The sequence below is a fragment of the Carex rostrata genome, chromosome 12, assembly GCF_964058835.1.
Source record: "Carex rostrata chromosome 12, lpCarRost1.2, whole genome shotgun sequence".
In the NCBI taxonomy this organism is placed as follows: domain Eukaryota; kingdom Viridiplantae; phylum Streptophyta; class Magnoliopsida; order Poales; family Cyperaceae; genus Carex; species Carex rostrata.
In genome coordinates, this window is record NC_135929.1 from 4,904,437 (window position 1) to 4,924,008 (window position 19,572).

General features: G+C 34.5%; 2 protein-coding genes across 2 annotated transcripts; one reads left to right on the forward strand and one right to left on the reverse strand.

Moving 5' to 3' along the window:
- Positions 1–574: 574 nt before the first annotated feature.
- LOC144563291 (ATP-dependent protease La (LON) domain protein) lies at positions 575–5,659 on the forward strand. The gene is made up of 11 exons (XM_078312742.1): positions 575–840; positions 1,039–1,124; positions 1,235–1,312; positions 1,416–1,528; positions 2,011–2,076; positions 2,344–2,445; positions 3,267–3,711; positions 4,094–4,299; positions 4,685–4,848; positions 5,319–5,477; positions 5,516–5,659. Exons 1-10 carry the CDS (start codon positions 677–679, stop codon positions 5,470–5,472), a joined length of 1,578 nt encoding a protein of 525 aa, XP_078168868.1. The 5' UTR covers positions 575–676; the 3' UTR covers positions 5,473–5,477; positions 5,516–5,659.
- A 589-nt stretch (positions 5,660–6,248) lies between these two features.
- Positions 6,249–12,011, reverse strand: NADP-ME1 (NADP-malic enzyme 1). The gene is made up of 20 exons (XM_078312741.1): positions 11,726–12,011; positions 11,197–11,317; positions 10,926–11,000; positions 10,653–10,804; positions 10,436–10,541; positions 10,292–10,357; positions 10,088–10,183; positions 9,887–9,958; positions 9,711–9,794; positions 9,345–9,443; positions 8,323–8,370; positions 8,167–8,220; positions 7,963–8,061; positions 7,709–7,798; positions 7,476–7,553; positions 7,278–7,352; positions 7,084–7,174; positions 6,830–6,958; positions 6,406–6,526; positions 6,249–6,358 (listed from the first exon to the last, which is right to left on the reverse strand). Exons 1-19 carry the CDS (start codon positions 11,956–11,958, stop codon positions 6,438–6,440), a joined length of 1,857 nt encoding a protein of 618 aa, XP_078168867.1. The 5' UTR covers positions 11,959–12,011; the 3' UTR covers positions 6,249–6,358; positions 6,406–6,437.
- Positions 12,012–19,572: the final 7,561 nt, after the last annotated feature.

The window sequence follows — 19,572 nt, forward strand, 5'->3', positions numbered from 1 at the left end:
CACATAATACTGACCCCTACATCACACCCGAATAGGCACCGGACACGTCGGTCACGCAAATGTTGAGATATCTCAGAGGATACGCACTCCTCCCGGTTACGCCTACTTACACCGTTCTTGAGTTTATATGCGATAAAACACTAAACTCTTGCGGGCCTTGTCTCATTTTTGGGTCCATAATTTTGACTGTTTGTCATTTGGGCTCGAAGGTAATCATCCTAGCCCAGTGTGAAGCCTAATGAAGTGTATCGAATATTCGAATTCAAAGCCGTGATCCGATCATCCGATGCACGCGATGTCACTTCAATTTCAGTATCTGACGTATTCGGAATCCCTAAAGTAACCCAAAGTTTGGATATGTATCAGGACCGTTCAACTTCTATGACACGAATATTGAAGGAGCTCCGTGCATTTCCGAGTTCAGATGAACGGTAATATCTAAACTCAAAATTTGGGTTACTGTGGTGATCCGGAAACCTGTCCAGCTGTCCTGAATGGGAGGATTTTTTTTTTTTTTTGATGTGAAAAAAAAAATTGCAACATAAACCAGGTTTATCTGGCAATTTCGGACCCACAATTCAGTTCCTTCGTTCTGTTCCAGTCCAGTGTCTTCCAATTTGAGGTTGGAGAAATAGTTTCCGTAGCGCAGCGGGAGGTCGAGTAAAGGAGGATAGAGATGAGCGACGGTGATAGAGAGAGGGACAGAGAAATGGAGGAGGGTCTACTTGAGAGGGAGAGGCGGCAAATGGACGAGATACGGCAGCTCGACATGGAGGAGCTCCAGATCGAGGAAGTAGATTTTAATCAATTCTCCTCTTCCTCCGATGACGACCTCCCCAGGTTAGTTTTTAAAAACAATAAATAAATAGCATGTAGAAGGCATATGTAGGTCGCTGTCACTCAATAGCCTCCTTTTTATTGGAATTTACTGGAATTGAAGCTTCTATGACATGATCAAAAGTGAGGGCCTTATTGCCCTGATTAAATTTTGTTTTTACTTCTGTGCTAAATCGTGATTTTCTCTCTCTCAATGCTCAGAAATGGACATAACAGTGGAGAAATTGGTTCGTCTAGTGGGATTACATTCAATACCTCACTTGCTTCTATGCATACATACCTTGGCGGTACCCATTTCATCTTTCATCTTTCTTTTTTGAATAATTAACTCTTACCTTTTTGCTGTAACAAATTGAGCTAACTTGATGTATTTTTTTTGTTGTTGTTGTGAAAATAGAGGTTGATGATACCAATAATAGGCTCGCAATTTTGGAAGGAGGAACAATTATCAAATTGCCTATGTTTTATCTTGAAGGTAAACAAACCTTATATTGTTGATATTTATTGTTGTGTGTAGTGTTAATTGATTTTGTTCTAATATAACACTACTATAACCATGTACTGAATTATCTTGTCAGGTGTGGTTTTATTTCCTGGGGCTACATTGCCTCTCAGAGTAATCCAGTATAGGTTCATATGTTCTCTTGAGAAGGCATTGTCTAACACTGAGGCTCCCTGCACTGTTGGTGTGGTATTTTTCTCGGCTCTACCTTTTCTAAAGGTGGCATTTGTCTAAATGCCCAAAATTGACTCATTCAAAAGAGAAACAAACAATTGTCTAGTCTTACGGACGTGTGTGTGTGTTGGGAGAGAGGAGAGGGAGGGAGAAGGGGGGGGGGGGGGGGGGGGTCGTCATTGGGTATATTTATTGAGGGTAACCAAAATATGTTATTTTTTAGCATCTTTGTTGGTTTAGAGATATTCCAAATGTTGCCGTGGTGCTTGAGTATGGCCCCTTCCTTGTTAAATTACTTTTTGTGACATTTAAAGGTGAATGGGATATTCATGGTTCTACATGCTAAATTTCTCTGGCTACTTAGTGAAGGGCTATTTTTTGGCAAAAGAAATGGAATTTGTTAAAATTTACCTCAATGTTATTTGTTTGCTTCTTTGTTCTTGTCAATGTCAATATTGTTACTTCTAAACTTGTTTGTGACCTTTGACTTGTCTTAGGTTCGTTTTTATCAAAGTTCAGATGACACGATATATAATTTTGGTGCAGTTGGAACAACAGCAGAGGTGGGGTGTACCTGTTTATATTTGTCAGTTCATTTATTGTTTATGTTTAATTGGCACATTCATTCAAGTTGCAGACTGAAATTAATAAAAAGAAAAATCAATGCAAGTATATTTGGGTCATTAGAGAATTTCACTTTTCTAGATGCCATCAGAGAACAAGTTATAAAGATATATATACTACAGTAGGCTCTCTTGATATCATCAAATGTTGAACTAATATTATCATCACAGGAAAGATGCATAACTGATATTTCAACATGGTAACAGATAAGGCAATATCGGCGGCTGGAAGATGGTAGTATTAATGTGGTCACTCGAGGGCAACAACGTTTCAGATTAAGGCGTCGTTTTATAGATGATGACGGAACAGTGAGTCTCTCCCTAACACTCTTGTGCAAACCCCCACCTCCCTAATAGAAATCACAGACGTGCACCGAATTCATTTTTGAGGTTATAATATATGATATAATAAGTGCTTTGCAAGATGGAAAATTTGTCACATGTACAAGGTTATAATATCTGATTAAATTTCACCTTGCTTATCGAATATACCGGTTTCAATCTAGGAATAATAATTTTAATTATCTTTATTAAGATAATTAATAATATTATTCCTATACAAATATACACTGATATTCTTAAAATCAATCTCATATCTTGAGATTGGATTGATTTTATCATATTTCGAGAATTCTTGACAATCCTCAAAATAAAATATTTTTGATGTTATTTTTCATATGGCCCTCCCATATTTTTTATATTATCAATATCCAATCTTTTTTAGAAAGAAACATAGAATTTTCCGTAACTATCTTTCTTACTATTTTTTATCATTTATTTTTTCCCCTTTTTTCCTATTGCCAAATTCTCTATGGATTAATACAATATTGGTCAATTTGGTTTTCAAAATGAATATTTCGAAATTTGAACATTTTCAAAATGCATCCTATAAAATAGAGAAAAATCTCTATCACAAATTTATAGAAGACAGAAAAAAATGTGCAATTCGAAATTGTTCGTGAAAATCAAATTCCATGATATAAAATCGTGGCTCAAACCAAAATGAGCAAAACATAATACAAAAATAACAATATTTGATTTATCAAAAGAAAAATATATTCTCATGTTGGGTTCTGTTTAGTAATTACTTTTAAAAATGTTTTAATCATCCCTTACTCCTTTTGCAACAGCCATGTGCAGAAGTTCAAATCATAGAAGAAGAAGCACCTCCAAGAACTCCAACAGATGCATTTGCACAATTAGCCGCAATCTCCAACCCAAAACACTTCTCAAACTTGTCTCCAATCCGACAGCTTAGATTTACTGACGCAGAGACTGATCTTGATCAGACTCCATCTTCTAATACCCCAAAAGAGAAGAGGAGAAAACGGCTGTTCGGTTCCCCTTCAAGCGACTCAACTAATGAAACGTATGAAGATGAGTCTGATGAGGAGGGCCCCTCCTGCGACATGCATACAACCCAGAAGTGTCGAGGGACCAATGAGAGTGAGAAGTGGAAGAGCTGGTACAGTAGAAGCAGGCCGAAGTGTACCAGCTTTGCAGCGCCAATGTCGTACTGGCCTCGGTGGGTTTATGATATGTATGATTCGTATTCTCTTGCTCAAAGGGTGGCTGGTAAGAATTTCAGTCCTGGATTAGGGTTTTCTGTAACTTGTATCTTATATTTTCTATACATTGTACTGTACATTTGCTAACATCCAGAAATAGTGCCTAGTGTATTATACTTATTTTAAAAGAAGCAATTGTAATTTTTTTGCTTGGTTGTAATTAAGACCCAACTGTGATTTGTTAACTTCCCTTGCTATTAATCAAACAGGTTATAACCTTTCAGTAAAAGGAAAATTTAGCAAAATAATAAGCACCAAAAGCAACCTTATTATAGGGAGGAACCAAATTTATCAGCTTTAACAAAGTTCAAATTGCAATAAAACATAAGATACACATTGCAATTGTTATTTGTTCTTTATCTGAATGGTATTTGCTGACCTTAATACAGACTTATGGAGGGAGATAATAGGAAAACCTAGTTTAGAGGAGCTTGTTAGAAGGCCAGAGAACTTATCTTTTTACGTAGCAAGTAAAATGCCAATATCAGAGACTACAAGGCAGGAATTACTGGAGATGAATGGGATTTCGTATAGATTGAGGAGAGAGATCCAGCTGCTCAGGGATTTCAATCATCTCCGGTGCAAAAATTGCATGGTAGTTTCTCGAAGTCCCCTCTGCTTATCTTTTATGTTTTGCGGGATACAATTTTTTTTAAATTTAGTTAGATGGTATTGGTCCACACCAACCAAAGTCATTCACAGATATGAAAAAGATAATAATGCAGTTGGCACCTTACCAGGAAGCTGGTACGTGCTCATGCTGTGCTATGTAACCCATAGTCCTCTCAATGTGTTTTTAGTAAGAAGACATGGGACTGTTTTATTTATTTAGAAATAAACAAATGGACTTAAACGAAACAAGCACCTCGGGTGCTGAAATTTTGAAAAACAAAGGGTGGAAATACGCATATGTGAACAGGTATGGACAGAATTTTTACCATATATTGACTTTTACCTTAATTGATTTACGATCTTGACAGACACTTGTAGCCAAAAGAAGTGATATGGTGACAATGTCTAGTGAAGGGCCTCTCAATGCATATGTGAACCCTCACGGATTTGTTCACGAGGTCATAACAGTTTATCATGCTAATGGGCTTGCACTCAGGGGCGTTCCTGTTAAGGAGCACAGCTGGTTTCCTGGGTATAGCTTTTCCTAACCTTATATTGTATAGATTATTTTATATTATATAGCGCAATTTATTGTATCCCCTGCAAAATGAAAAATTTATCTTATTCATATAAAAAAGATGGTCACTATTAGCTAGCTATAACTACACTCTAATTTTTAAAATTACCCAAAAATCAGAAGTCGCCGCCCTTCTTCCCTACTTGTATAATAGAATAGTTGTTGCAAGGTCTAGAATGTTTGGAAAATTGGGAGATTACAGGCATATAGTTGTATGCTTCGTCGTGATGATTGGGTGTTTTGTCTTGTAAGGTTGATATCAGGCTAAGTATGAGAAAGAAATAAAGATGCATATGTTAGCAACTTGTATGGGGTTTAATAGGTCCAATGGACATTTCTTGTTTAGATATTATCTGAGATAAATGAGCTCTCACAGTGTCACATGAGAAGCTTCATAATAAATGCATATGTTTTCACCAATGCAGATACGCATGGACAATCACCAATTGCGCGGCATGCGAGACCAACATGGGATGGCGTTTTACAGCTGTAAAAAAGAATTTACTCCCCAAATCATTTTGGGGTTTACGCAGTTCTCAAGTCGCTGATGATACGGCAATCCAATCCGGTCAGAGATGAAACATGGGAGTTCTCTTTTCTTTTCTTTTCGTTATGGATTCACGGGAGTTAAAAAGTTCAGTAACGGTGCTAAAGGCATGTTTATAGCTACATAAACTATTTCGAGAACTAGTTATGAGGCCCTGGCTTTTGTGTGTCTGCTCTTTTTGCGTCACAGAGTGATTTCTAACGATATTGTAGCTTTTTAGTGTGTGTTCTCTTTTCTTTTCTTTTCGTTATGGATTCATGGTTGGTAAAAAGGTTCAGTAACGGTGCTAAAGGCATGTATATAGCTACATAAACTATTTCGAGAGCTAGTTATGAGGCCCTGGCTTGAGTGTCTGCTCTTTTTGTGTCATAGAGTGATTTCTAATGATATTGTAGGTTTTTAGTGTGTTGTAAACTAGCTCGGAATTCTTGAGGCATCTCCTTTAATAATTGACTTCGGGGCCTTTGTTTTCTGAGGTTTATAAGTTCCAGGTCCTGACGCGCAAATAGTCTTAAAACTATTGTCACTGAATTCTACGTCACTTCATCGAACTTGAAAAATGCTCAACATTTCGTCTGTTTTGCACTTTTTTTGCAAAATGACCGAAAGACTAGTCAGTGCTGGATGCTTATTAAATTTGTTTTCTTAATACAATAAGATAGGACGTAGTGGTTATTTGAAATTCGTAACAAAGTGACTTGAGTTTCTCGTTGCATTATTGATCATAAACTACTATTAATAGGACGTAGTGGTTATTTGGAGGAAGTTCGAAATCATTATTGATCAAAACTACTATTAATACATACAGTGATACAAGTTCCTATTACATTAAAAAAAAGGCATCATGGATCGTAAATTACTACTTCACAAACATTTACTAGTACAATGTACCCTATTCTTTATTTATCTATAACAACGGCATTTGTAGTACACAATACCCTATTCTTTATTTATCTATAACAACAGCATTTGTAGTACACAATACCCTATTCTTTATTTATCTATAACAACGGTAAACGGGCGAGTACATACAGCTCTTAGCATATTTTACGAGGTCCTTTGGGCAAGGTAGTCGAGTTGCCAGACCTGCATATGCAGCAAAGACATGAGAAAATTACACTTCACTAATGCAATTAAGTCCAAATACTAATATCCCCTATTTTAGTCTCTCATTTACGCTTATGTTAAAAGGCGAGTGCTACAGTCTGATCCTGTGCAATCTACGACTGCAATACACAGCTAAACTATATTGATGTAACCCTCCTTTTTTTCCCTACCCGAAAAAATATATCCACTTCGATTACTCATCCATTATGTAAATATCCTAATTAAATAGGAGTATCCTTGACAAAAACCAAGAGTGAAATGTATAATATGAGAAAGACAAACCAAGTTCATATGCTTTGGCAGCAACTTTAGCGGCAATATGAGCTGATATTTCTCTGATATTGGTAAAGGGAGGGTAGATCATTCCCTTATCAAAGTTCTCCTGTGTTACTTGTTGTACCAGTGCTTCAGCTGTTTCAATTAAAAGAGAGTACTTTATTTATGCCTTTCTTTAATGAAACCATGATAGCTTAGGGTTAACCATTTATAGAAAGATACAGTAAGTTGATGAAAAAATAAATTAAATGACTAAATACCGGCAGAAAGAAGCAGTTCATCGTGTACCCGAATTGTCCCTGAGATCACCAAACCAAGTCCAAATCCAGGGAAAATGTATGCATTGTTCGCCTGGAATAATAATAACAACAGTGAAATTAGCAACAATTCAGACAGATTCAGGAAACAAAATAAATCAAATAAAAATTGAAGCAAATGATATAAAGAAAATAACCTGGCCAGGGACATAAATCTTTCCATTATACTCAACCGGATCAAATGGGCTGCCACTAGCAAATATAGCACACCCCTGAATTAAATGAAAAACCAGATGTTCAATAATGATATACAATGTATACCTAACTAGAGCCAGTAATAAATAGAGGGTTTTGTATTTCACATAGCCTAAAAGTTCAATGGAATATGATAATACCTTACTCCATGTATATGCTTGTTCAGCTGTGCATTCGGATTGTGAGGTTGGATTTGAGAGGGCAAGAATAACAGGTTTCTGTTTGATTTGAGCAAAAAATATAACAAAATTTCAGATGATACTCCTTTTACAAAATCAGAGTAAAACATTTTGGGAAATAATTTAGAATGACTGTTGCTGTTTTAGGTACTCTGCAGAGTATCAAAATATGAAAAGCAAGCAAAATATAATACCTCATTAATAGAAGCCATGGATTCGATAATCTCTTGTGTGAAAGCTTGTCCAATCCCAGATGCGCCAATTAATACGGTCGGCTTTATAGCCTAGGTAGGCAGGAAAAAGAAGTAAAATAAACAAAAGATAAATGTAAAGATCTAATAAATAGCAAAAAAATCAGGGTTACGGCATGCAAAAAAACATGAAATTAGCATATTTACTGAAAGAAAGATAAAAATGTGCAATATAAAATTTTATGATTTTTTTACACCTTGATGGCATCTGCTAGGTTTTTAACAGGCTCATGCTCATGCACCCAAGGTTTCTTGAAGTTTTGAAGCGAATCAATCCGTGAGGTCACAATTAATCCCTGAAATTCCAATTGAATGGTTGCATTACCGAGTAATAGAAAGAATACCACAAAAAGAAGTATCATCTCAATGCACCAACAAAGAATTTTTTTTTAATCACCAACCTTAGAATCTACAAGCCAAATTTTCTTGCGAGCTTCTTCCAGTGGAGCATTTGTCTAAATCAAGCCAGCAGTCAAAATTACAGCAAGTTTTTTCTCAAAAGTATCAATAAAGAAGGAAAACGCACAAACAGCGCAAAACAAACAAAGCAAAAATACCTGCTTAGATATTTCAAACGCGATTAATTCAGCAATTCCTGTCCCAGCCTACAGCGTTACAAAACATAGGGTAATTCCATGTGTATAATCAAAAGGCCACATAATAGAAGTGTGCACCCCCAAAACAAGATATATTAAAACAAAACATAATAAATGCCATGAAAAATACATGCAAATAACATTTATATCCTTCATAATTAGTCACTCAAAGACACCAAGAGTATCCCTCTTTATTCTCAGATTTTCTAATGGAAAAGAATAGAAGGATTAGAGTAGAACTAGGGTGTGTTGTGCTCACCAAACCCTTTGGTGAGCACAACTTCATAATCTATCAAGTTGACTTCAAACGAGACGAATCCAAACCGTTGAGACCGATCTACTTCACGAGTGATGCGCGTAAATGCAAAATTTTGAAATTTTTGAATTTATTTAGTACAAAGTCAAGCGGTCAAAATTGATGAAAAATGATTGCATTAAAATAAATTCTAAAACTTCATTTTCGATCATTCATTTTTTATCAATTTTTACCGTTTGACTTTGGACTAAATGAATTCGAAAATTTCAAAATTTTGAATGTACGCACATCACTCGTGAAGTAGATCGGTCTCAATGGTTTGGATTCGTCTCGTTTGAAGTCAATCTGATAGATTATGGAGTTATGCTCGCCAAAGAATTTGGTGAGCACATCACACCCTAGTTCTACTCGAAGGATTATATTGTACTTCTGAAGAGACACAAGGAGATTGAGTCATGATATTCCTTGGTTCTGAGGGGCATATGTGATAATTATTGTTGAAATTTTTATATAGCCCCATTAACATCAAAACGTCGATTAAATGAATTAAACCATATAAGAACATTTATTAAAGAGATGTGTGCTTTTATTTACAATAAGGAAAACCAAATATGGCTCCACATGTAAACAGGGAAGGGGTCACATGGGGAATTTAGTAATAAAAGGTACCTTTGCAAGATAGCATGAAACATTGAGGTGAAATATGTAAAATTGGAAATAGACAAACCTCTCCAGCACCCAGGAATAGATAAGTGTGATCTGACAAGCTCCCCTCAACAAACTTTAGAGCTGCAATAATCCCAGCAAGAACAACAGCGGATGTACCCTGGAATACTCGAAATATTGTATTTTTTAAGAAAACACTCCCAGAAGCAAGGATTTCTTAATAAGCAAGCAAAAATTCAGGGGTTCCTTTTTATTTAAAAAGAAGTGAACATTATATCTGTACTCCCTGACATGGTAAGCCATATGGTGCAGGTTGGATACTGTACAACATCAAATAGCCTCTTATCCAAAATATTTGAAACAGAGAGAAGAAAGAAGGTTGAAACTTCACTAACCGAATGGTTCTCAATTTGAACGCAATACTAACCTGTATGTCATCATTGAAGACTAGGTGAGTCGAGCGATATCTTGAAAGAAGGTTGAATGCATTATGGTTTGCAAAATCTTCAAACTGGACAGAAATTTCAACAAAACTATGTATGTTCAATAAAATACAAAAGTTTATTGGTAACAAAAATCACTTATGATCAAATATCAACATACCTGAATGAGAACTTTTTCACCATAATTTTGCTTAACAGCTGTCATAAACTCATGAAGAAATTCTCTATACTCCTGATACCCAACATGGGGAAAAAAACACGATTTCAGAATGGATTTCAGGAAAAGAGAAAAAGAAATCAGTGGGCTTAAATGCTAATGAAAAATAAAAAATAAAAAATGGAGACATGGAAAAGAGAGAACCTGATCAACTACTCTTCGTTGCTTTAATCCAATGTAAAACTCATCCTTTAGCAGCTCTTCATTGTTCGTCCCCACATCTATTGTAATAGGTAAGCACTAAAAAAACAAAAGAATAAAAAAAAATGAAATCATTTAATGAACTTTACCACATAATAGGCAAAACTTATCAGAATGGTATTATTAAACCAAGTATGAAGTTTTTACCGCAGAAGGTCGGACCCCACCAAGGGCAGTGTATAGTGCGAGCTTGCCCACAGGTATCCCCATACCCTGTCAGTAACAAATATTTCAGTGATTTACCTGGTTTTAAAAAATTACCAATATAAGAGAGCAATTTTGGAAATTTACCTGGCAACCAAGGTCACCAAGACCCAGAATTCGCTCTCCGTCAGTGACCACAATTACCTGGATGCTCTTCTCACTCCAGTTCTTCAGCACTTCTAGTATCTTTCCTCTACAAATAATGATGATGACCATCATCATGATATCATCCAACAATAAGCCATCCTAATTTCCTAATTAAATATAATTTAATTTTTCTTTTAACTTCTTAAATTTTTTATACCTCTCTTTGAGACTAAGATAAAGGCCTTGAGGACGCCTAAAAATGGACCCATACTTCTGACAAGCCTCACCAACTGTTGGGGTGTAAACAACAGGAAGAAACTCTTCAACATTGTCAATAAGGAGCTTGTAGAAAAGCCTTTCATTTCTCTCCTAATAAAATTCATAGGTACACATTTTGGCATCAGTCATTAAAAAAAAATACAAGTATTTTTTTTTCTTTTTTTTTCTTTTTGCTTAGTAGATTGAGCATCTAGCATCCAAATATACGTACTTCAAGGTCCATCAAGGCCATGTACCGTTGCAGGGGAGCTTGGTACTGTCTTATACTGTGCACGAGCCTCTTCTCCTGTATTACAATTCCAAATAAGAGAAGGAAACTTCCTTTTTGGTGTATCCAATAATACCAAGAGATAACTTGTATATTTTGCATAAACCACAAAGGTGCATATGTTTCTATAACCCTCCAAATGTGAGAAATATTCAATCAAACCCCCAGATTTCTTTACAAAAAAAAATGATCAAAATAATAGCAAATGTAGAACCTGAAGTTCTTGGGACAAAATTGCAGGAGGCAAGAGGCCGCGCAAATAGTGAGCATCTCTCTCTTTCTCTGTGAAAGCTAAGCCTTTGTTGTGTCGTGGATCCCTCAATAGAGCATCGCCACTGTAAAAAAAAAAACAGCTTTTTTTGTAAGTTGTGCTTCTGGTCTAGTACTGACAAGTCAAACAAAATTTAACATGGTATTTTCGATTTCATAGAAAAGAGGTGGTAAGTGTAAAGTGTCCAATATGTAAAATTTTTCTAAAAGAAGAAAGAGAGGAATAATTTTTTTATTACAAGATAAACGATCCTCAATTTTTCAGGTGTTGCATTTAATTAATTCCTTTCTTAAATTAAACACGATAGTAAAAATAAAAACGTGCAAACAAAGCACAATAAAGCTAACACAAAAAACAATTAGTAGCGTAATGTATCAACGAACAACCTTACATCTTCACTCGAACGAAAATCAAAATAATAAAACAGACTATTATTTAAATTTTCAAGTTTTCATGTCAGAGTAGATCAAACCTCACAATAGAGACAGTCCAGGGAGTGACGAGCTGGTCCTCGGTGGCCCGATCCTCGCCGTAGGCATCCTCTACGCCTCCTTCAACGGTGCTAGAGGTGTCCACGTGGAGCCCCCTGATCTCGGTGGTCTCCATCAAGTCCCTTTGAAATGTGAAAAGATACAACAAGGGAAAAGGCAAGTGTAGTAAGACTATAGTGCGGAAGCCACCGCTTATATGCTTCTTGAGGTACATGAAAAATTCCAGAAACAAATGGATTTGGCATTGAACAATTGATTGATTAATGTTGCGTCACTGCATGGCGATACGTGGTCGGAAAGGAGCAAAAGGGGTCCCGGATTTGGTAATCTTTTATTTTTTTTCAATAGAAGCCCGTCGGCAGATTTGATTCGGAAGAATGTACAAATTACCTCTCATTTTCAAACTAACAATCAAATTACTCACTTCATAAATTAATAATAAGATGCCAATGTAAACTCCACTTTCTTCTCCCTTTCCTCTTTCTCTCACTTCTTTTCATTTACTCTCCATCATTTTTATTTAAAATAAAAAATTAATTAAAAACATACCAACAAATATAAAACACATTTCCTTGTTGCATAATTTATTGTATTTTATTAAAGAAATCAATCTCCTTATACAATTTTTTATTTCAAATGGAGGATTATACAACAGACCATAAAATATAAAACACATCAAGATTGGTTTTTTATTTGATGTTGGTGATTAAATTGCTTTTAATATAAAAATGGTAGTAAAATTATTTATTATTATGTTATTAATATTTTCTACTAGATCCATATATTATTTTCTTAATATTTTGTTCTTGTACGCAATCTTGAAAAAAAAAAATTCCTGTACACAAGCTTGAAAAAATGATATAACAAAAAATAAAAATAAAACATAATAACAACAATAAATGCAAACTTTGTTCATGCTCTATAGAGACTGTCAATATTGAGCATTAACAATTAAAAATATATTAATAACAAAAATTACAAAATTTTACTAAAATTCTAGATTGAGAAGTTGCATTACAGAAACTGTTAAGAAGTTTATTTAATAAATTTTCAATTTTGACAATTTTGATAATTTATAATACGAAACTAAATTTACAATCAAATGTTATAAATATGATATATATGATGCATATATCCTATTTTATAAAAAATCTTAAAGTTGGCCTTTATGTGCCACAAACACTAATATGTATAAAGTATAAAATATTAAGAAAATAATATTCGCTACAGACTTCATGGATCTAGTAGAAAATATTAATAACATAATAATAATTAATTTTACTACAATCTTTACATTGAAAGCAATTTAATCACCAACATCAAATAAGAAATCAATCTTGATATGTTTTATATTTTATGGTTTGTTATATAATCCTCTATTTGAAATAAAAAATTACATAAGGTGATTGGTTTCTTAAATAAAATACAACATATTATGTAATAAGGAAATGTGTTTTATATTTGTTGGTATGTTGTATAATTCTTCATTTTAAATAAAAATGATAGAGAATAAATGAGAAGAAGTGAGAGAGAGAGGAAAGAGAGGAGAAGTGAGTCCACAAAAATATTTTGTTAATAATTAATTAAGAGAGATATTTTATTTGTTGATTTGAAAATAGAAGACAATTTGTACATTCTTTCATTTGGTTTCTATGATGTAACATGTAAACATGCCAGGTGTAATGCGAACGGGATAGAGCTAGGCGGGTCGATTTGATTTGGTGTGAAATCTACGCTATGACCGCCTGTGACCTTCTGTGCAACCTTTGTTTTCCCCTTGACTGATATTTATTTATTTGCAATTGGTTCAGAGTCGGCTCTTCAAAAGTTGTATAGAGATGATGCATTCCGTGCAAATTTGGATCCTGAGACGGGGAATTGTATAAAATGCCCTCCTTTCAAAAGTTATCAAACAAACTACCTTCTTCCTAAATTTTTTGTCAAAATGCCCTTGTGGGCCCTAATTTTATCTCCCTCTCCCCTCCCCTCCCCTCCCCTCTCTTCCCTTTCAATAATTTTATTCCCTTTTTTCTCATCTCTCCTCCGTGACTCTGCCAGATAAAATTGGTGAACAAACAAAAGTCTTTTTTTTCTACACAAATGCTGATATTCTTTGAATAACTGCTTTCTGTGCTTTCTGTGCGTTCTGGTCCGTATATTCTAGATCGAACGGTCTGCACAATCAAAATAATAAACCGGTAGCTACTGTCTCTTCTGCCAGTGAATGTGACGTGTTGAAATGTTTTGGTGTCGCTACACTTATTATTTCTCCTTTAGTAAACCATTACAGTTATTCAAAGAACAACACAACAATTTTAGGACCAAATTAATTAAAGGGAAAAAATGTAGAGCCACTACAGTTCCACCTATTATTTTTGTTTTCCATTTGATCGTATACAAATAAATGCTACAGTTAAAAAATATGTTTGTAGATAATTGAATTCTTTAACAAATTACAAAGACCAATTCAAAAAATCCTTCACCAAACCTACCAGCGAGAAGGCTAATAGTTAAACAAATCAATAATCAGTAGATGGCTAAATAAACTGCAGCACAGCAACTTTTTTTTTTTTTGTTTTTGTTTTTGGTATCAACAGCAATTCTCAGCATAATCTCGTATTCGTTGGTACAGATTAGATCTGGAACCAGTACCAGAAACTGAAATAACAGTCCAAAAAAATAATCATAAAGGAGAAAAGCATAAGAGACTGAAGCTCAATTTCATCTCGATTTGCCCTTTCATAAAGGATAAATGTTGAAAATGGGATTCAATATTTCCAATTTTTCTTTCAAATTATGCTAAATAATAAATTCACCAAATGAGAAAAGCAATTATTCAAAGAATATCAGCATTTGTGTAGAAAAAAAAGACTTCTGTTTGTATTCACCAATTTGTTCTAGCAAGTCACGAAGGAGAAGAGAAAGAAGGGAATGAAATTATTGAAAGGGAAGAGAAGGGAGGGAAGAGGGAGATAAAATTGGAACCCATAAGGGCATTTTGACAAAAAATTTAAAATGAGGGTATTTTGTTTGATAACTTTTGAAATGAGGGCATTTTATAAAATTCCCCTCCTGAGACTGTGAATTTGTGATTAGATGGATATGGTAGGAGCAGGACAATATTTCGTCTAGGAGAAAAATAAACCGTTTGATTTGAACAAGAAATTTCAAATTCAAATATACTGGATGTAGGGCCCAACCTTTGCGCGCGGGTTCATTTCCTTCTAGTGATCAATGATCATGCTCAGTGTTATCAGAACCGGACTGGACCGGCCGGTTCATCCGGAAAAAACCGGAACCGGTCACATGTCCGTTTCGGTTCCTTTCAATTACTGCTTCTGTTGTTGTATCGGTTAAAAGTGGTTTTATTGGTCGGTTCATGTCAAAAATTCGCTAGAGAAAACCGGATTAAACCACGGTTCAAATCATATCTTCCTATTTCGCTAGATTCTTCCTCTTGCAGAAGTGATAATTTTGCAAATCTTCCAATTTCGCCGGATTCTCTATTTCTTGCTTTTTCTCCACACGCTGAGATGGAAATAAATATGAAATTTGCTCTCCTTTCTATTTCAATCATGCTTTCTCCTTCAATCTCTTGATATTTCTTGTGGTATATTGCACATAGGCTCAAGGACCTTCTGATTTCTGAAGGCATAAACTTGAAGCGAAATCACCCAAGAACTTGCATTAGATACTGTAAATATTCTCATTTGATCATTTAATTTGGATTTGTAGTCCATGCACTTGAAAAGCTTGAATTTTTGAGATGATTGTATTGAATAGATGAATGCATTAAAGGTGTTCGATGAAATGCTCAAATTAATATAACATTTAGATGAGAGTGGTAGAGTTGCCAATTGCTTTGTCTAATTGTGTAGTAATAAATCTATACTTGTTTCTCTCTCAATCAAATACTTGTGAGTATATTTTTGTCGAAACTAGAATTGCATTTACAAAGGTCGTAGAAGGTAAAATGGTGTACAGAGCTGAAGCAAAGCTTGCATTTGTGTTGTTGGTTCCCAAATAAAATTATCAGTGTTCTAAACATTAAGAATTAGAACTTCAAAATCTAGTTCTTTATTAAAAAAAGATTTGTTTGTGTTCTTTTTAAAATGAACTATTTGATCTGTACTCTAATAGTCCCAAAGCCATGATATTGAGAAAGGTAGAAAAGGTCATTTTAGACTCCAGTTAGTTTTCTTTTTCTTGGGGGTAAAATGTAAACCAATGAAAACAAATTAACGAGCACTATAATGTTGCTTTGACTGTGGTTGGGTACTTTGTGGTTTATGAACAAATGAGCTACTTCATACTGGTATACACTGGTAACAATAAAGATGATATTTTAATGAAATATCTGATAGTCACCATCAGATGATTGATAAGCATAAATTATATACACATTTGATCTAGATTTTATCGTAAAACAACCTCAAATATCTTGTATTTTTAATATAAAATGATTTAAATACACCTAGAATCAAGTTACTGCGGTTGTTTGGCTTTTCGTTGCAGGAAATGATGAAAAATGGCTAAAATACCCCCCAATGCGGATCCAGTCACCCGCAGTGCGGATCAGAGCAGCCGCACTGAGTACTTAGCCGCATTTCCAACATCCAAGCGCTGCGCAGGAAAAAGTCCGAGCCTAGTGCGGATGAACTTCCATCCGCAGTGAGGATGAGACCAGCCGCACTCAATACTTAGCCGATTTTCAGGACCTTCAGAGAAGCAGAATCCACCCGCAGTGCGGGTCAGCCATCCGCACTGCCATCCGCATTCAAATAATTCGCATAAATTAAATAAGGAAACTTAGAGCCAATGCGGATGAAGACCACCCGTAGTGCGGATCGGCCATCCGCACTGGAGCCGCAGAAAAGCCAAATTTACATGATTTCAACACGGTTTCTATTTTTGGCACTTCATGGACGCATTTTACAGCCAAATGTGGACAAGACATCCTGGGAAACAATCCAGATATAGCACCCACTAACTCCACTTTCTAGGCTCTTAATTGGGCATGATCATTGGATATAAAAAAAGGGGTTCATTCTCTCCATAGGACACATCTCTTCCTCTTTCATTCTCTTCACATACACAATACTTAGCGATAAATTCTGGAGAAAGGAAAGTTTTCAAGCAAGGAAAAGAAGGGTTTCCTGAGCAAGAAGTCGGCAAGATAGAGGTTTTTAATTTGTCAAAGGGTGTAATTACTTTCTTTATTTCATTTCTTCTTACTTTGCCAATTTTTGTAATGGATCTCTCCATGAGGGAGTAGTCCTCTCTCTAGGGGTTTAGGTCAATGCATGAGCTTGTTTAATTGTATCTTATTCGGTTATTTGTCTTTGTTATGATTGTTTTATGGGATTTGATGTTAATTTCTGTGATTTATTATTTGTGTTAATTACATAATTAGTACTTGAAATCGCTGTAGTCCCGCTTTGGTATCTCTTTGTCAAAGGATCCAAAGAAGTTAGGACGAGAGGAGAGTACCAATTATGAATGCAAATACCCTAGGTTTAGATTAGGATTGTAACCAATTTGTAATCTAAACCGGAACAATAGAAATTAAGGTTAGGAATTTGGTGAAGAACCTAACCGTGAAGGCAAACCCTAATTAGGACATCTCAAATCGAATCGGGTATTGGTATGAAGGACTTAATCGTGAAGTATCAATATTTGAGGAGATGAGAGACTAACAAGAGCTTATGGTCTAAGTAGCTAGGGTGAAGAACCTAACCGTGAAGTCCGAATTACTTAGACACGTTATTAATTCACGAAAGTGACCCTTAATGACATATTAGGTTAGAAACCTCATCAAATCATACATGAACTTAAACAAATACCGAATAGATATTCTCATCTAGAAAGCAATCCAATCTTTCTTTCATTCATTTACTCTTATTGTTTTAAAAACTCTCTATTCGGGTATTGAACCCAAATTTAGGAATTGTTAGAACAACCCCCCCCCCCCCAATTTACTTTTATTGCACTTTACTTTCCTTTATTTTCTGAAATTAATTAGTAAAGTTTTAACTAAGTTTTTATCGTACTCTCTGCGGTTCGATACCCTAAATACTACTTTGATATAATTGTGCACTTGCAATTCAACTCAAACACGTATTAAAGGTTTAAAAAGTACATCGTTGTACTGAAGCTTTTTACCATACCATTTGGACACATCAATGATGTAGTAAAAAAGCATATCAATTAGTCACCATTCAGTTAATATCATAATAAGTTATATATATTTAAAAAAAATCAGCAATTGAACCGGTAAAATCATCGGTCTGACCAGTGTACCGTTGAACCAGAGCTTTAGCGGTTCAAAGTTCGGTTCGGTTATGATAACATTGATCATGCTTTTGAGAAGAACGAAAGAAGTTTAGGGCGTGTTCGGATTTTACTGTTCACGTGGGAAAAAAAAAATCACTCAGACTTAATTTTTTTTCCCCACGTGAACAGTAAAATTTAGTTCAAAAATTTTGCAATCCCATTCCTATTCCTATTCCCGTCCGTCTACCAAACACGCCCTTATAGATCACCAAAATTAATTTTACATATTATGATAAAAAATAGAAATTAATAAATAAACTCATACAAAACAATAGTAGGTATTGAAAATTAGTGATACACTAGATAATAGTTGAGAGAATCTAATTACACACTTTTTTCGTGACATCGGATTACACTCTATATTTTCAAAGTCCAAACAGTAGATCCAAACCGTTTAACATGATAGATATGTTAAATGTGCTTGTAGATCAAATTTTTTATTTTTTTTTTCATTTTTTTTACTATTTATTAAGATAGGTACAAAAATTCAATGGCCTAAATATAGCGATTTTGTTAATTAAATACTTAATAAATAGTAAAACATTCCAAAAAAAATTAAAATTTGATCTGCAAGCACATTTTAATATATCCATTATGTTGAACGGTTTGAATTGACTATTTGAACTTTGTAAACTTTAAAAATCGAGAGTGTAATTTGGTGTCACCAAAAAAAATGTAATTGAATCCCTCCTCGTAATAGTTTATCGGCAACAAGCTTTTTTCGTAATTTAACAACTAAGCATGAATTACTAAGCAGATGAAAATACTTAAAGAGTATCTATGTCAACAATTTTGTTTCAATTACAAATTAAACATGACAATTTCTTTTTTAATTTCTGATATGTATGAGAACTTTTAATGAAATCATTTTTTTTAATATAGAATAATAGAAAGGTGAAAATCTAGTCTATTATTAATTGTCTTTTAAGGATTTCCGATCTGAGTTTCGAACTCTTAACCTCTCACATTAAGCATGCGTCTTTGTCACTAGATTAAATATTAGTTCTTAATGAAATCAGTTTTAATGTAGTTGTTTTTAAAATGTCACGTTGATAAAAAAAATTGATTATATTTGCTTATGCATATTAAAAAATTAATTTTTAGAATATATGAGAAATGTTTTTTCATCAGAAGTTCTAAAAACCAGTGGCAATCCTCATTTGTTCGATTAGCAAATCGAACCACCAAAGGTGCTCCGTTCTCCGGCGCATGATGTGTTGCAGGTGAACTAATTTTTTTTTATCAACAACGCCAACTAAGAATGTTCTGCAAAGAATATTTTAATGAAGTTCAAAATGTTAAATGTATATAATTTTAAGAATACTTAAATTTTATTGAGGTTAATTGACCTTCGGCTCCGTCACCGGAGGTAAACTGATTTTCAGAATATTATTATTTTAAATTGGAATCTATGATTTTTTTGGTTCACAATTGTTGTGCTTGCATTGTCAGATACTTAATAATTTTGAGATATTTTTTAGACGTCAATCATCGA